Here is a 12,152-nt window from a genome sequence, read left to right on the forward strand (position 1 = left end):
ACAATTGGGTTTCTATTGAATTTGATCCTTTTGGTTTTTTGGTTAAGGACTTGACGACTCGAACTCCTCTGCTCCGATGTAACAGCCCTGGACCTCTTTACTCCATTGATGTCACGGCTGCATCATCATCTTCTCCCCAAGTATTTCTTTCTTCTGCTGCAACATCAATGGTGTGGCATAGTCGTCTTGGCCACCCCGGCAATAATACTTTGCAATCTCTTTTATCTTCTGATTTGATTAAATTCTCAAAAACAGATCATTCTTTTTGTCATTCTTGTCAGCTTGGAAAACATGTTAAACTTCCTTTTGATTCAGTTCAATCCTCTGTTTCTGAAACTTTTCAAATTATTCATTCAGATGTATGGACCTCTCCGGTTTCTAGCATTGGTGGAAAAAAATATTATGTTTTTTTAGACCATTTCAGTCACTATGTATGGGTTTACCCACTCAAAAGAAAATCAGAAGTTTTCCAAGCTTTCTTACATCTCTCGGCTTACATTCACAACCAATTTGGTCGCCAAATCAAGTCACTCCAATGTGATAATGGCGGTGAATACAACAACAGCCAGTTTCTCAACTACTTCTCTACCAATGGCATCACTCATAGATTCTCTTGTCCTCATACTTCACAACAAAATGGCAAGGTTGAGCGAACGTTACGTACACTAAACAACTTCGTGCATATTCTTCTTTTTCAAGCCAACTTGCTTATGGGTTACTGGGTTGAAGCTCTTAATATGGCTGCTCATCTATTCAATATACTTCCTTCCATAGCCATTCAGAATGATATTTCTTTCACAAAGCTCTTCAACAAACCAGTCTCATATCAACATCTTCGAGTGTTTGGCTGTTTATGTTATCCCAACCTAACAGCCACGGCTCAACACAAGCTCTCTCTACGCTCCACTGCTTGTGTTTTTATCGGTTTCCCCACGTCTCATAAAGGTTACTGATGCCTTGACTTACACACTCAAAAAGTCATTCTTTCTCGTCATGTCATATTTGATGAGAATACTTTTCCTTTCTCTTCTATCACCACCTCTTCATTTCAAACACAAACCCCAGATACCACACCTCCACCTTCTTCCCCTATTTTACGTACAATCATAAACACTCCTGCTCCTTCTTCTCCTATTGTTCCTCCTGCTGTTCCACCTCCTCTTGTTCCTCCTACGGTTCCACCTCCAACTCACAAAATGGTGACACGTAGTAAAAGAGGAATATCAAAACCTCGCCAGCCTCTCTCTCTCACAGCTCAAACTATTTCACCCCTTCCCACTTCCTATCTTCAAGCTCTTAAGGATCCTAACTGGCGAGAATCTATGCAAGAAGAGTATGATGCTCAGATTGAAAAGGGAACATGGTCACTGGTACCGCGTTCAGATAATGTTAATATTGTGCGTTCAATGTGGATTCACAGGCACAAATTTGACGCGGACGGCATTCTACGACGACATAAATCACGCCTGGTGGCGAATGGAAAATCACAGCAACCCGAAATTGACTGTGATGAAACATTTAGTCCAGTTGTTAAACCAGCGACAATCCACCTCGTACTAGACCTTGCCCTGTCTAAGAAATGGCCAATCCACCAGCTCGACGTCAAGAACGCATTTCTTAATGGTGACCTTGAGGAAACAGTTTATATGCACCAACCATTGGGTTTCAAAGATGAAACAAAACCTGATCATGTATGTCTCTTGCACAAAGCTCTATATGGTCTTAAGCAAGCTCCCCGAGCGTGGTATCAACGTTTTGCCTCTTTCGCAAAACGCGTCGGTTTCAAGCAGAGCAACAGCGACTCATCTCTTTTCATTCATCACAGCAGCCCAGGAACCGCTTATCTCCTTCTCTACGTTGACGACATCTTACTCACCGCCTCGTCTACAAAGCTTCGTGACTCCATCATCACTTTCCTCAATGCAGAATTTGCAATGACTGATCTTGGAAAACTTCATTTCTTCCTTGGCATCTCCATCAAATACAATGACACTGGTATGGTTTTGCAACAAAAGACGTACGCTATGGAGATCCTTTAGCGAGCAAATATGTCAAATTGTAATCCATGCACAACTCCAGCGGATGCGCGCGCTAAACTATCAGATGAAGGCAGCCCTCCGATGTCGAACCCCACCTTATATCGAAGTCTGGCCGGCGCTCTTCAATATCTCACCTTCACCAGGCCCGACATCTCTTTTGCAGTACAGCAAGTTTGTCTCTTCATGCACGCACCGCTTAAATCCCATTACAATGCCTTGAAGCGCATCCTTCGCTATCTTAAAGGAACCTTGGACCATGGCTTGCAACTTACGCCTAACACATCTCAGACTCTCACTGCCTACTCTGACGCCGACAGGGCAGGTTGCCCATCGGCAAGACGCTCCACCTCTGGTTACTGCGTTTTCCATGGTGACAACTTAATCTCATGGTCTTCCAAACGTCAGCAGACCGTCTCGCGATCCAGCGCAGAAGCGGAATATAGAGGTGTCGCTGAAGTCACATGGATAAGGAACCTCCTACTCGAGCTCCACTGCCCCTTGACGACTGCAACTATCGTCTACTGCGATAATGTAAGTGCCGTTTATCTCTCCACGAACCCAGTTCAACACCAACACACAAAGCACGTCGAGATAGACATACATTTCGTCCGGGAACGCATCGCCATAGGACATGTTCGAGTTCTTCATGTACCATCCTCAAGCCAGTACGCAGACATCTTTACAAAGGGTCTTCATTCACCTATCTTCTTGGAATTCAAATCCAGCCTACGTGTATCTAAAGACCCGGCTTCGACTGAGGGGGAGTGATAGACTAGGAATATTGTACTTTCCTTATATTGTATAGATCCCCTAGTCATACGATTGTATATCTAATTTACATAATGCAAGTGAGTGAACCTAAATTTTGTTTTTTATTTTGGGTATATCCAATGAGATATTTTCATTACCAATTTTCATTTTTTCTTTTTCCTTAATCCCTTATATATTAATTGGAAACATTACAACCTTTAAGTGTAGCCACGTGTCATCACCAGAATGAAATTCAGAATCCTTATAAAATATGTTGGTCCAATTAAGTATATATATTATACTTTTCATTAAAAAAATCATAAAATTAATTAAAGTGTACAATTACTATTTTCTTTTCTTTCCTTAAACAAAAGCTACGGAATAACCAAATATAAGTAATATATATATGACAATTAATGATTCTAATAATAAAGATTTAATATCAATTTATATTTCATCCATCGTTTTTGTTTAATTTTATATTATTAAAATAAATTAAAAAAATCAAATTACCTACAAAATTAAAATATAGATTTTTTCGTATATGTTATATTTTGAATTTTTTAAAACGGCAAAATTACTAAAACTGTTAAAATAATTATGTTAAAAATTAATGATCAATGGTTTAACATCTCCTATATATTAATAGAGAAACATTTAAAAAGTTTAGAACATGTAGTTTGTACTAGTTAAAAAAATGTCATGCTGAGTTGTCACGTAATTGGAATGTTAATTTGTTTACGTGGCGGCTTGAAAATCAATTGAGAATTTTGTTGGTCCAAAATTAAATTGCTAGAGAATGTTATATTATATAGTATGTCCATTATGGACCATTCATTTATCAAATTAAAATTTATTATATATTATTTCCTTAAATAAAACCTACAGAATTACCTAATGTGATTATGATATATATAGTAATTAATGATTTTAAATAATGAAGATTTGCTAATAATCTGTAAACTTTCTATCATTTTTGTTTAATTCTTTATTATTAATATAAATTATATAATTACATTAATCATATATTAAAATTTTATATTTTTTTGTATATGTTGTATTTTGAATTTTTCAAAATGAGTATAAATAACTAAAACTGTTAAAAGTCTCACATAAACTTTTGTGATCAATGTTTAATTTTTTTTATAATAAGATACAATGATAATAAAATCATATAAATAAATAATTTTATTTTAATAGGTGTTTATGTTAATATATATACTTCATATCATTTAAAATTAATTATATATCATATACGATAGATAAGATTGATTGTTTTGATTTATTTATCTTAAAATGATTGAGAATAAACAGGAGATGTCATTTGATTTATATGTGCAAACCAATTTATTACATAATATAGTAACTGATTTCTTAGTTACTTAATATATAATTATTATTTTATTATTTCATACTATGCAGAAAAATATAAAATAAGTAATAAATGTAAAATATTTATTCTGCACAAGGCGCGGATCTTAACCTAAATATGCATCTCTTTAATAATTTTGAATCTTAAACATTTTCTAAATTCCAGGCCAAAATAAAAAAAAAGAAATGAGAATAAACTCAAAAAAAATATTTATATCGGGCAATAACCAAAATGACACAAAGAAGAGAAAATATCGAAGATAGATAGGATTGGCACGTGTACGTAAACTTCTCATAACCATAATTAACTTTTAAATTACTAAATCATGATATAAAACTAAACTGAAGTTTTTTAGTTTTAACCAAATAGTAGGCATGAGATTCTTTGGCCTAAACGTTAGGTTTTTAAGCGATAAAAATGTTTTTGACCTAAAATATTTTTTAAAATGAGATCAGTTCATAAGTAAACAAATTATGTAATTAACAAAAAAAGATTTTAAAAAATTGTTTAAGGGCCAAAAATATTAATTCAGTCAATAATATAAATTTTATTTTCCATACGATATTTCTTAAATAATTTTCATATAAATTTACCCTGCGCAAGGCGCATGTCTTATCCTAGTTGAATAGATATTCTTTGACTACCATTGATTCTTATAAAATTTCTGTCCAAATTGGTTTCTATGTGATTTGTTTCTACCACAATTCTTCCTCATTTTTGACTCTTGATTAGCCGTATTTATTATCCTCCTCAACTAGACGATTTCTTAACATAAAAGAAAAAAAATTCGAAAATGAAACAAAAATTGTTGAAAACAGACCAATGAGATGAACACATATGTCCGAAATAGATTTATAAAAAGCACAAGCTTCCTTCATCATCATCACCAAGAAAACCTGAGACATAGCTATAACAAAAAGCAAAAAAAAGATGGCTACAATTTGGTTTCTATCAGTTGTCTTTCTCACATGTCTTCTTCTCGCGGCCTTAAAACGCAAGAAACAGCAACGAGGACCACCATCTCCTCCTGGTTTTCCGATCATCGGAAACTTGCACCAGCTCGGAGACTTATCACATCAGTCTCTATGGAGACTCTCCAAAAAGTACGGTCCTGTGATGTTTTTGAAGCTTGGAAGAGTCCCAACGGTCGTGGTTTCTTCCTCTGAAACAGCTAAGCAAGCTTTGAAAACCATGACATTCATTGTTGTTGCCGTCCAAGCTTAGAAGGTACCGTGACTCTCACTCAACACATATTAATGTTACTTTTTTCATGTATTCATAGGATTCACTAAAACAGATGATTGTTAATCATTTCTCAGGGCCAAGAGAGCTCTCTTACAATCATCTGGACATTCCTTTCTCTCCCTTTGATGATTACTGGAAAGAACTAAGGAGGATGTGCGTGCAAGAACTTTTCAGTGCTAAACGAATTCACTCGATTCAACCTATCAAGGACGAGGAAGTTAAGAGACTGATCCATTCAGTCTCGGAATCAGCTTCTAATAAAAGTCCAGTTAACTTGAGCGAGAAGTTTCTTGCTTTAACTGTAAGCGTGATATGCAAGGCAGCCTTTGGTCTAAGTTTCCAGGGAACTGTTCTCAACAATGACAGATTCAGCAAGTTAGTTGGCGAGGCGTTTTTGTTCTTGGGGAGCTTCTCTGCTTCGGATTTTTACCCTAATGGCGGCTGGATCATCGACCGTCTCACGGGGTTACAAGGATGGAGAGAGAGAAGTGTAAGAGATCTTGATGATTTCTATGAACAAATGTTTGATTTGCATAAACAGGGAAACAAAAATGGAGTTGAAGATTTTGTGGACTTGCTATTGAGGTTGGAGAAAGAAGAAACTGTTCTTGGATATGGCAAGCTCACAAGAAACCATATTAAAGCAATCTTGATGGTAACTATACAAAGTTATAAGAAACATACTGTAACGATCCTGATCCGGGTTTCTTTTTTTTTTAAACCGGTTTGGTATCTTGGAATAATTATATTTTATTTCGGTTTTAGTTAGGCTTTATACAATTTTTCGCTACGATTTATTTTGGTTACTAAATTTAAAAATGATTTAACCCGCTTCTATTTGATTAAGTATTAAATATTTTATTCGAGTTTAATTCGTATTTTACCATAAGTAACACTCTGTTCCCGAGGATGAGACGGGTGTTACACATACTCTAACAACAATATTTAAGATTCTAATTTTTGTTTTTGTTGTGATCTTATCACAGAACGTCCTTCTAGGAGCCATCAATACTTCTGCAATAACAATGACATGGGCAATGGCAGAACTTATGAGAAACCCGCGAGCGATGAATAAAGTACAAACCAAAATCAGAAACCAGATGGGAAACAACAGATCAGTGATCACTTTGGATGACATAGATCAGCTCCATTACTTGAAAATGGTGATCAAAGAAACATGGAGGCTGCACCCTCCAGCACCTCTTCTGGTTCCCAGAGAAGTGATATCTGAATTTGAGATCAATGGCTACAATATTCAGCCCAAGACACTGCTTCATGTGAATGCATGGGCCATCGGGCGTGATCCCGATACCTGGAAAGACCCTGAAGTGTTTTTCCCTGAGAGGTTTATGGATAATGACATTGATGCAAAGGGACAGAACTTTGAGCTGTTGCCGTTTGGAAGTGGCAGGAGAATCTGTCCTGGAATGTACATGGGGACAACAATGGTTGAGTTTGGTCTGGCAAATATGTTGTATCACTTTGATTGGAAGTTACCAGAAGGCATGGTGGTCGAAGATATCGACATGGAAGAATCTCCTGGACTCACTGTGGGCAAGAAAAATGAGCTTCTACTTGTTCCTATGAAGTATTGAGAACATTGTTCGCTTCAAACTATAAAAGTTATTTATGAGATTGAAAAATAAAACGTAGCAATGATTGCATAGAAAATGCTCTAAGATCCATCATATATATAATAGTGATAATATTCTGAAAATATATATACCGTATATCTATTAAAGATTGAATCCGTTGTATCAGTTTTGTTTGACTGGAAATTCAATCATGATAATATTGTGAGACAATGGTGGAGTTTGGTCTGACAGAATATCTGTATTTGTTTGACTGGAAGCTACATAGCTAACCACACGCTTAGTGCCTACAAGATTCTCAATCCTTAATCTGTAAAATGTTCTACCGAGGAGATGCTGTTGTAGGCTCGGTACGTCATACAAGGCGCAGATAATCAGGGGGCACTGTGTCCTGTCAATCTGTCATGAACTATCTAAGATCCCAGAAACAACTTTTGAGTACATGTACTTGCAGGGGCCGGCTCTGAGGTTTTGGAGACTTGAAGCGATTTAGTGAAGTTTTCGATAAGAAAAAAAACTGGATCACAACGTTGTCATACCACAGATAGTAGCACTGATCAACATTGATTACCGGAAAAAAATATAATGGGAAAAAAAAAGAAAAAAAAAGAAGAATGTGGTCATATAGCAGCACTGTTGTTGCAAATATAAGTCTAACCTTCTGTCTGAGCTAGAGAGTTTATTGTCTTCGCTCGGTGGCTTTATACAAAGCAGAGAAACTAGGGGTGATTATTATAGTTGTTATACACTATGAGGATGCATTTGTAAATACATAACAATCTAACCTTCTGCCTCAGTTAGAGAGTTTTTGACTTTGAAGATTAAGATGAACATAAACAACAAGTCTTTTAAAAAAAAAAAAAAAAAAACTTTCTTTAGTTTCGTCTTGTTCATTGTTCGAGATACTCTCCTTCAACCTCTTCCCTCGCATGGCAGTAACAACCAGAGAGATTGAGAAGAAAGAAAGAAAGAAAGAGAGAATCGATTAGTTAAAGCTGGCGACTTTTAGCCCGAGGCGAGGAGCAATGGCGGAGTTGCGTCACTCCAGCTCTCTCGTTACGCGATCTTCTTCCTCTCCGCCACGCACCGGAGATGAGGACTCCTCGAGAGATCGAGACCGTCCGATCTGGTGGGTTCCTTTCCTCGGCGGAGACGATCTCAGGGCTTCTCCGCAGAAGAGTAAAGTTTCGATCTTTCTGATACTGTTCCTCGCCGTCGTCGCAAGCTTGATCTCCGTTTACGGCCTTGTTAACCACTTGGTAAAAGCCTTTTCCTTTCGATTCGAAAAAGGTGTAAGCTTTATTATCTCTTCTATCTTTGTTGTGTGTTTGCTAGAATGCGCCCTACTTGTGTAAGAAAGATGGGATTGTGCTCAACTGTCCTCATGTAAGTGTTTTTAAAAGGCTTTGAATCTGTTTGTTAAATGCATAAGCTTTGAATCTCGTAATGTGTTTTGTTTGTGTTTTTAGGTAAAGGAGTCAGCTTCCCGTTGGGAGAATCCTTTGCCTGCAACTACTTCGTGGAAGCCTTGCGCTGAGCGGCGCATTGGTGGAGGAGTCTCTGGTATTTAATAGCTGCTACAGAGAGAATGGTTTTGTTTTGTGTCAGCTTAGTAGCAAATCTCACTTTAATGTTTTTTTTTTCAGATGTTCTTCCTGAGAATGAAACGAATGGATATGTATTCATTCATGCTGAAGGTGGTTTGAATCAGCAGCGGATTGCTGTATGTATCTTCCATGCTTTTGATGCCCTATCATGGTTCAATATGAGTTATGTCTTTTTTTTCTCCCCCAGATCTGTAATGCAGTAGCAGTTGCCAAGATTATGAATGCAACTCTGATTCTACCAGTACTGAAGCAGGACCAAATTTGGAAAGACCAGACGTAAGCTTGATTAAGATATTTGGTTCCATTGCTTTTCTAGGTTTTGCTGCTACTTTGTATTCTAGTTATGATAATATGAGAGCTGTAAACTTTGTTGTGCAGGAAGTTTGAAGACATTTTTGATGTAGATCATTTCATTGATTACTTGAAAGATGATGTCCGAATCGTTAAAGACATACCTGACTGGTTCACTGACAAAACAGAGTTATTCTCTAGTATAAGGTTTGCTCCTTCAACTCTTTATTTATTTTCTGATGATATACTTTGTTTGAGTATTTTTAAAAGTGAGCTTGTGGGTCTTTGGCGTAATCTGATTTAAAATTGATTACTATAAAGTATTGACCGTGTTATGTACTTGTCTTTTTGTAGAAGAACAGTCAAAAACATTCCCAAATATGCAGCAGCACAGTTCTATATAGACAATGTATTGCCAAGGATAAAGGAGAAGAAGATAATGGCATTGAAGCCTTTTGTAGATCGACTTGGGTAATATAATCTATATATTCTCTAGTTTAAGGCTCAGACTCTTGAAAAAATTTCTTATATTACTTGTGGTGCTGGAAATTTTTTTCAGCTATGACAATGTACCTCAAGAAATCAACAGATTAAGATGCCGTGTAAATTACCATGCCCTCAAATTTCTCCCGGAGATAGAGCAAATGGCTGATTCAATTGCCTCTAGAATGAGAAACCGCACTGGAACTCCAAATCCTTACATGTATGAGATATCAAAAGCTTTGTTACAACTTGGGACGTTAAGTCTCACTTGTTTCTGTCTCTCTTGTACAGGGCTCTCCATCTTAGATTCGAGAAAGGAATGGTTGGACTGTCGTTTTGTGATTTTGTGGGGACAAGGGAAGAGAAGGCTAGAATGGCGGAGTACAGACAAAAGGAATGGCCTCGGCGCTTCAAGGTGACTTTTATTTGGTGCCTAAAACAAACCTCAGCAGCTGCTGCCTTAACGAGTTTGCTTGACATGTATTGCAGAATGGCTCCCATCTCTGGCAGCTGGCCTTGCAGAAGCGGAAAGAAGGTAGATGCCCTCTTGAGCCGGGCGAAGTTGCTGTGATCCTACGCGCAATGGGGTATCCAAAAGAAACACAGATCTATGTAGCATCTGGTCAAGTCTATGGAGGCCAAAACCGTATGGCTCCACTAAGAAACATGTTCCCAAACTTGGTAAGACCACCGAAACATGTCCCATCAGAATCAGTCTCTCTCACAACTGTCCTTTTGAAATCAGGTAACAAAGGAGGATTTAGCAGGGAAAGAGGAACTAGCAAGCTTTAGAAAGCACGTGACGAGCTTAGCTGCTCTAGACTTCTTGGTGTGTTTGAAGTCGGATGTGTTTGTGATGACACACGGTGGAAACTTTGCTAAACTGATCATTGGAGCAAGGAGATACATGGGCCATCGCCAGAAATCAATCAAGCCGGATAAAGGATTGATGTCGAAATCATTTGGGGATCCTTACATGGGATGGGCAACTTTTGTGGAGGATGTGGTTGTCACTCATCAAACAAGGACCGGTTTGCCTGAAGAAACTTTCCCTAACTATGATCTTTGGGAGAATCCTCTCACTCCATGTATGTGTAAAGCTTAACGATGCTTTTGGCTTTTGCATTTTGTGAGCTGGTGATTAGCTGCTTTAAGAAAAAGAGAGAAGATGAGTTTGGTCTGTGGATTTTTGTCTTGAGGAGCAAGATACTATAGAGGTTTGGTAGTTTATTCTCTTTCTTTGTTTTTAACCATTCAAAGCCGTTGTTATAAACATAACCCTTAGAAGAGCATCTTTTATCTGTTTAGAAATCGACAGTCTCTTAAAAACTAAAATACTAATTTTTAATTTCAGGAGTATAACATGATAACTTATTTATTTTTAAGGTGACAAATAAAACGTGCCCAATTATTAAATGCCAAATATATACAAAGTTTTTTAATAGAATAGAGAAAACAACCATTAAAATCCTGAATTTTCAAATTAAAGCGAAAAAAGAATTTTCAACTTTTAAATATTAGTTGTTTTAACTCTTATTTTTTGTTGACTCGGCCATATGTAAATTATATTATATAATTAATAATATATACAAAATTTATTTTATAAAGATGATCTTCATACTTAGAATATTGATTTTAGTAATTAAATATTTTTTTAAGTTAAAAGTTTTTTTTATTTTTAATCAAATTACTGTTTCATTGACAAACAAACATGTGTGCTAATATTTAATTATATTGTGGATTACTAATTTTTATTATTTTTATTCTGTAAAAACTATTATTATTATTAGTTTAATATGTTTTCTAATTATTTTTAATCGTAAAAGAGTAAATAAAAAACTAGTCTATTTAAAAATGACATATCCTTATGTTTTATTAAAGCTGATATCATACAGTAAGTAAAAACCGAATACGCTCACCGTATAAGGTGTCCACGTAGGATTATTAATTCCAGCCAATCACAGATCTTCATCTCTCCACATCACCACCACGATTGTGTAAAGTCGTCCACCACCATCGAAGCTATTTAACAGCTTCAACCACATTATCATTCACACTCTTCGTCTCCCCAAACTCCACCTATATAAACTCCCCCGATTCGCAAATCTCCTCTGCTAGAGCTTTGGCAAAATCTAGCACCAAAGCTCCGACTAGATCAACCACCGGTTCAATGGATAAGAAAAAAAGGGTCGGTCGCTATGACGGATCACATTAGCGCGTGGCTCCATCTACAGCCCCAAATCATGCACAAAGCGGGATCCTCATAGTGTTGGATCTGTTATTTTCGGCGAAAAGATATGGCCTGATATTCTAAATCCTGAATTTCATAATTTTTTTTTTATCATTAAACCTATTCTACACCTCAACATGAATCTGTGATACAAGGTGAAGCTCAGAACCGTGTAAGCCAGAATAAACATTTTCTGAATCGGGGATCTTAACCTTTTTAATGACATAGCAGGAGAGACAGATGGTTAAGTCCAGGCTGCCACATGTAGAATTAACTCATCTTTTTTTTTTCTTTTTCATGTCCGGAATAGGAATATTGTTTAATCATAGCTCTATCAGTTTTGAGTATTTTGACTCTCCAAATTATATGGATACACTTTTAGAATCTCCTACGATGGTTAAGGATATGCTCTGGTTCCACATTATTAATTCACTTTACCAGCTGAGTGGAAAAAATCAGTAAAAATATAGATTCTTAATTTTTTTTAAAAAGAACAAAAAAACTTAAGTTTATATGGCTTCCACCTAAGAAAAAAGCTACACG

At 36.5% G+C, this 12,152-nt stretch overlaps 1 protein-coding gene and 1 pseudogene across 1 annotated transcript; both read left to right on the forward strand.

The window, feature by feature from the left end:
* Nucleotides 1–4,732: 4,732 nt before the first annotated feature.
* LOC106316567 lies at nt 4,733–7,053 on the forward strand (annotated as a pseudogene).
* An 817-nt stretch (nt 7,054–7,870) lies between these two features.
* Nucleotides 7,871–10,632, forward strand: LOC106313137 (uncharacterized protein At1g04910-like). Its single transcript, XM_013750877.1, has 11 exons — nt 7,871–8,257; nt 8,334–8,384; nt 8,468–8,561; nt 8,645–8,721; nt 8,793–8,881; nt 8,984–9,103; nt 9,251–9,367; nt 9,456–9,599; nt 9,671–9,794; nt 9,869–10,060; nt 10,125–10,632. Exons 1-11 carry the CDS (start codon nt 8,024–8,026, stop codon nt 10,482–10,484), a joined length of 1,602 nt encoding a protein of 533 aa, XP_013606331.1. The 5' UTR covers nt 7,871–8,023; the 3' UTR covers nt 10,485–10,632.
* The last annotated feature ends 1,520 nt before the right edge of the window (nt 10,633–12,152 follow it).

The sequence above is a fragment of the Brassica oleracea genome, chromosome C9, assembly GCF_000695525.1.
Source record: "Brassica oleracea var. oleracea cultivar TO1000 chromosome C9, BOL, whole genome shotgun sequence".
NCBI classification, from domain to species: domain Eukaryota; kingdom Viridiplantae; phylum Streptophyta; class Magnoliopsida; order Brassicales; family Brassicaceae; genus Brassica; species Brassica oleracea.